The 6,000-nt window shown below is 39.7% G+C and overlaps 1 protein-coding gene across 1 annotated transcript in view; it reads right to left on the bottom strand.

Annotated features, from left to right (window-relative positions):
- Positions 1–320: 320 nt before the first annotated feature.
- Positions 321–6,000, bottom strand: part of TCERG1L (transcription elongation regulator 1 like) — a 102,407-nt gene continuing 96,727 nt past the window's right edge. Inside the window, exons 11-13 of the mRNA XM_075717914.1 lie at positions 5,444–5,533; positions 2,053–2,171; positions 321–477 (exon numbers count right to left, since the gene is read on the bottom strand). Of these exons, the coding sequence (XP_075574029.1) occupies positions 321–477; positions 2,053–2,171; positions 5,444–5,533 (366 nt within the window). The remainder of the gene's footprint in view (positions 478–2,052; positions 2,172–5,443; positions 5,534–6,000) is intronic.

Below are 6,000 nucleotides of genomic sequence, written 5' to 3'. Positions count from 1 at the left end.
ATTTGCATAATTAAAACAATTAAGGGATTGACATATCATGGCAATTAGAAATGCATCAAACTCTGGATGTTGTACAAAAGAGAGCTTCAATATGAAACATTAATTTTTTGAGAACAAAATATCCTTCAGATTCCTGCAGAACAACTGTCATAAATTCAATACATGTTCAATAAACTCCATCTAGAGAAAGTTTTTCTCAGGGATATCCGCTTCCTCGCCAAGCTGTCGCAAGTTTAACCCCAAACGCTTTACCCTTCATTTGAATTTCTTACTGCAGTCACAGCAATGACTTGTGTATTTATTGCCAGTTTCAGGAGGTTTTATCTCATTTTCCGTAGCCTTATTCTGTTTTCTTTGTCCCTCTTTTTAAGAATAAGTATGAACTGATTGAAAAAATGCTCTTGGTCCTTCTTCTTCTGAACAAGGCGAAACCGCTGATCTCTTCCATATTTCTCTGCAAATTCTTTAAACGTTGTTCTGCAGAAAAGAGAGACATTTTAAAGCTGCCACTGAGCTCCACACTCGGACTCTTTGACCTGGCTCTCACTTCACTTTTCATACAGACCCTAAAACTGGGTGAATCTGGGGAATATTTGGCAAGAACATGACGGTAGCCCTGGGACGAGGGAGGCAAGACCGTGCCAGAACCGCCCAGGCTTTGGACTCACGGATCAGCCTGCAACAGCTAACTTCCATTTTTTGATTTAGAAAAATCTGGGTGATAGCTGACAGGACAATTTTGAATCATTAACGCAGTATTTGCTGCAGCCCAGGTTACTGCGGTTTTAATCTATGCCTGCTGGTACTTATGGCCAGTATTTCAATAATTAACCTATAATAGAGCAGAACACCACACCCGTGTCTAATTGCAGACAAATGAACTTTGACTGTCAGTAGAACACGACACCTTGATGAAACACCACGCTGGTTTGATCTTTTCCAAAAACAGCAAAAAAGTAATTGTGACTTTGAGTGATGGGCGCAATGCAATTGAAATCCACAGGCAGCCTTGCCTGAGGATTTCATCGTCAGGTCCAGCATTTCCCAACGCAAACATGGCATTTGATTGCATATCACAACCAAGCCAGAGACTATTGCTGGTAAATGAGTTTCTCTGATGCTGTGGTCTCACAGTCAGCTCAACAAAAACATGAACCGGTAAAATGTTCTCTGTCCTGTAGGCCAGCGTGATTTTGCCCTTGCAGACTGAAAACGTCACTGCTGGAACCAGTGTTTAGCTGCTACATTAGCCCAGAATATTCTCAGTTTTGTTGTAAAAACACTTCTTGTAATTATTACTTCCATAGAGCCTGCTGTGTTGTTTGTATCTATGTGTCCAGGCAGGAAGTGCTGTACAATGACCTGCATATTGTAGCAGAGAAAACTGTAATTTCTTAGTTCCAACAATTTAACCAGACTTATAATATATAAATCTCTTTATTTTCATATAACATACAAATGAGCAAGTGCCATCCTAAGCACTGCGTTCGCCATTGTGTAGTTTTGGATCCACTACTTAAAAATCAATGTAGAAAAATAAATCATTGCATTGCATGCTTTCTTTTAATTTAGTGATGTGGCATTAATACTAACTTTGCTAAATTATGTTTCTCTTCCATCAAAAACCAAACCTAAATACAGTTTTTCACTAGTTACACCTGTATGCCTAATATAAATTAGACTTAACATGCCTAATATAAATGAGACTTAACATTCAGGTACTGATTTTATATAGCTAATATAGATGTGTATGTGTTCTATAATTATACCATATATATGCATATGAAATAAATGTGTTATGCAAAATATTACACATTCTTAATGACAGAGAGAGAGAGAAAGGAACAGAGAGAGAAACAGTACGTTCCCTTTCCCAGTAATATAACAAAATATTTTAAAACATTAGGGAAGAAATGTCAACACAGCTTTGTAACAATGGTTGTACGAGCTTGCTATAAAGAGTACGTTCAGTGTTACGGTGTTCCGGGGCTGATAAGCACAGGCTAAATGAGAAAGCTTATCTGAACAAATCTTCATAAGGCAATGCCATACCTTGGCGATAACTTGGATTCTTCAAGGAGCTTTTTAAATTCTTCTTTGGCTAGCAACAATTTATTTTTCTTTTCTTTGTACTCTTCTCTGATCCTGGTCTTGACAAACTGTTCAAATATCTTTCCAAGAAAGGGAAACAAGATAGAGCATTTATTAACAAAGCCTTTATGTTATTTATGCTTGATCAAAGGGCTGTCAATCTCACAACCTACAGTTCTTATCTGCCCTCAGTATAGGTTGGCTCGCATGCAGCTGAATCCGCTACGTGCAGCACTGATCATGTTCTCACAAAATAAGTAGCTGGAAAAAGGTATAATTTGGACAGATAACATCCTCATTCAAACATCAAATGCAACACAAATCAAAATTTCCTGCCTTCAGTGTCTTGCTCGCATTTTCATGCCTATAGGATTATTTTTGTACATCTGTACAACTGACTGCATTTATTTAGTTTGGACCTTGCGTCTTTCCCAACTTGCTGGAATTCCTGAAAACGTCTATAAAGCTAAACATCAATATTCCGTAGGTTACCCCCAAAAAAGCCTGAAGGCCTTTCAAATCAGCTGTCAAAACCCACAAGCTTACACATGATCCTTTGTACACATACACCCGAAAGCTTTAATGTGTTTGGAAGGGTCGACAACCTTCCTATACCAGTGTTGGGCAGCTAAAGATGCAGCAGGGCACTCAGCATCAGGATTTCTGGTGTCTTGAAAAGGAGTTAAAGTGTTCACTATGTCACAAAATTCTACCAACTGCTTTAACCATATTTTTAATACCAAAAATCTGGCCCTGCTGGTTTCACGCCCTAAAAAGTGTAGCGCACTAAGTCACTGAATAAAAGGAGCTGCTCCCCAAAATGCTATTAGCTTTCCATATTCACCATCCATTCCACCACAAATTACAGACATTAAACACGATTACTACGGTTACTACCACGGTTGTTTTCTCATCAGCCATGAGGATGCACAGGTGCAAATCTACATGTCATGAAAGCTAAATTAACCAAATTACAAGTGGTATTTAGTACAGTATGTGGATGTGGAAAAGGGAAGAAACAGCACTGGAAAAGTAAACATCAAAAAATGGCCATGAAAGGGGTACTACAAAAAACCTAGGAAATCTGAACATATTATACTATATACATGTATATATACATAAATTATGCAATTGCCTAAGTTGAGTGTAAGAGGAGACAGAAAAATAAAGTAGGTGACACTGTTATTGCTTGCCTTTCTGGTATCAGTGAAGCCATTATGGCAAGGTAAGGTAATAAATCAAAATTAACAGATAGCTCATTATTTTAATACACTTGCTCCTTTACCCTTCACCGTTCCTTGCTTAAACATAGTGGCATCTTTAAACTGTTAATAACCCCTTGGAAAATACTGGTAAGTAAGCGGAGCAAACCGCAGATGTTCAATACAGCTCGTTGCGTTCCTCGGGCGGCGTAAGGACACCCACCAACAGCAGAGCTTGCACTCCTGGAAGTCAAACCCACCTCAACACAAGTTCAAGTCAAGAGCAAGTTCCCTCAGACGCCTGCAGGTCACAGTCAAAACGCTTCCCCTGTCCTTTCCAACCTACCTGCCTGACCGCGGAACGAAGAAAACTGCAGTACAGCCAGCCATGCTCCGGCACTCCTTCCTTCATTCCTTCGTTCCTTCGTTCATTCACCCCTTCATTCATTCATTCCTCACTTTCATTGTGAGCCATTTTTCACCTCTACCCTCACCCCCCGCCATAAAAATTCATTTGCATAATTTAGAAAGTACTCAGACGCTCGCTATTCAGGTCACACAGTCAGCATCCGTGAAGGTAAATGTTTCCATAAACGTAAATAATGTCTCCTACTAATCTGAGTTGCACTTCAAGAAGTACTTTCATTAAATCAGGCATCTACTCTTGTTTGAGTCTAACTCTCTTCTTAAAGGAAAGAAACTTAAAGAAACTACTTCTTGGAGGAAAATGGGGTCGAATTAAATGCCACTACTCACAATGAATGTCTAGAAATCTCAACCTCAGGCTTAGTAGCTAAAATATATTACACACCTGGCACGTGCGCCCAAGCTTACTGGTTTTAACCCTGTTTTGCAGAAGAGCAGCCGCTGATCACCCTCGTCCACCTTAGCCCTGAGCCGGCATTACTGTCACTTCAGAGCCAACCTCTACCTGACTACGGGTTTCTACCTGCAGGACTGCCAACTACTTGCTTTTCACAACCCTTTCCTTGAGTATTAAATATACCCCACAAACAAGGTCCCCCTCAGCAGCGCTTCAAGCACATTACGTTATGAGTATTCATGATGTATTTTTATTATATCATCTCCAAGGCTGATAAAATGAAAGAAGTAATGTATCTTGACTGACTCACCAAGGTCTAGGTTTTGTCCTTGCCGATTCCCTGAAATACGTACAAAACTCCCTGCTGAGTCTCCTGTCTAGCAGTATTTTCCATTCTAGCAGTTTCTCTTACATTTTCATTCCCCTATTTCCTTACTATTTTATTTCACTTTTTTTCTTAGGAAAGAAAATATCGGAGTAAATGAAGATGTATGTGCCCAGTCCCACAGTAAATACTTACAGGAAGCTCTCCAGAGAATCACAAGACAATATGGGCCCCAGTGCAATGGAATAGGAATAAGTACATTTTTCATTGCATTTATTTAAAAAAATGGACAATTCCACATTCAAAATTCTTCCTTCTCCAGGATGACAAAAGACTGGTAAGGAAGAGAAATAACTACAGAACAGAAGTGTTCACCTTCTCTGCAACGTCCTTGCATCTCCTAAATTTTTTAGACTAATCTGCAGCCCTCGGGTCCTGTTCGATCCCTAGTGATAATTAAGGCCCAAATAAATAAGGCAGCAAAAAGGCCACTTCCCTTTGCAGCTTGCCGGAAAAAAATAAAAAACTAAATCCATTCAAACAGATACCAGCATAGCCACAGTGCTCTATCCATTTATGTCTAGCAAGTTTAGTTATTGCAAAATATAGCAGTAAATACTGCCAAACTCCTAGAAAATATTCTAAGTAATAAAAATGAAGCAGTCTCTCTACAATATTTAAATAATTCAGAGTGGAAACGTTACCTTAGGGCCATTTCCCTTCCTACAGCCCAGTTTCCCAGACGCAGCAGGAGTTGTTCCCACAACCCAAGAGACCACAGCTCGTCTCCATGCACAAACTCACTTGTCACCCCTTGCTTTTCAAAGGAGACAGTGCTTCCTTATGAGCAGTCTAAACTGCGACTCTCACTGAAAAACTCAAAAAAAGAAATTTTCATTTTACGCAATTCTTTCTCTTCTACGAAGATAATTATTCTGTTATTACGGTTAATCTGGGAGATGTTTGCTACCAACCAGAAGCTACGCTGAAGGTAATGCTCACCTGTTTACGCTCTTCTGAATTTAGTAGAAGGTAGCGTGGATCAAATACTATTTTGTGTAGCTCTTTTTCCCACGTAGAAAACGCTGAAACCTGTGAAGTACACAAACACAGTTGCATTAAGGAATTTTAATAACGATGTGAAAGAAGAAAATGTTCCAAGGTGAAGCGAAAGAGCAGTTCAGAAAGCTAATGAACCCTCTAAAGGATGCCTCAGAGCAGTTGGAAGTTGAATTTTAATCTGTTTCTGGCAATGCTCTGGTCGCCCCCACACCATTAGTATTGATTTGCTCTAGGACATCTCAGTGAGTATCTGCGAGACGCTCATTCCACATTTTTGACGGAAAGAATCTGTAGCAGGAAGGAAAATGCCATTTTATTATCCCCTTTGTACAACAGAAGCATCAATTTCCATTTAAGCAATTATCTCAGCTTTAACTCCCCTCCTCTCCAAAACTTAAATTATAACCCAAAGGAGGCTGGCTGGGCATGCACACACTGGAGACCTAACAGCGAACATCTCCAAAGCACCGTGTTTTTGCAGCAAATGTGCCGCTCCC

The sequence above is a fragment of the Pelecanus crispus genome, chromosome 10 (assembly GCF_030463565.1).
Source record: "Pelecanus crispus isolate bPelCri1 chromosome 10, bPelCri1.pri, whole genome shotgun sequence".
NCBI classification, from domain to species: Eukaryota; Metazoa; Chordata; class Aves; order Pelecaniformes; family Pelecanidae; genus Pelecanus; species Pelecanus crispus.
Note: the sequence above shows the minus strand (reverse complement) of the source record. Positions and strands in the feature narration are given on the sequence as shown.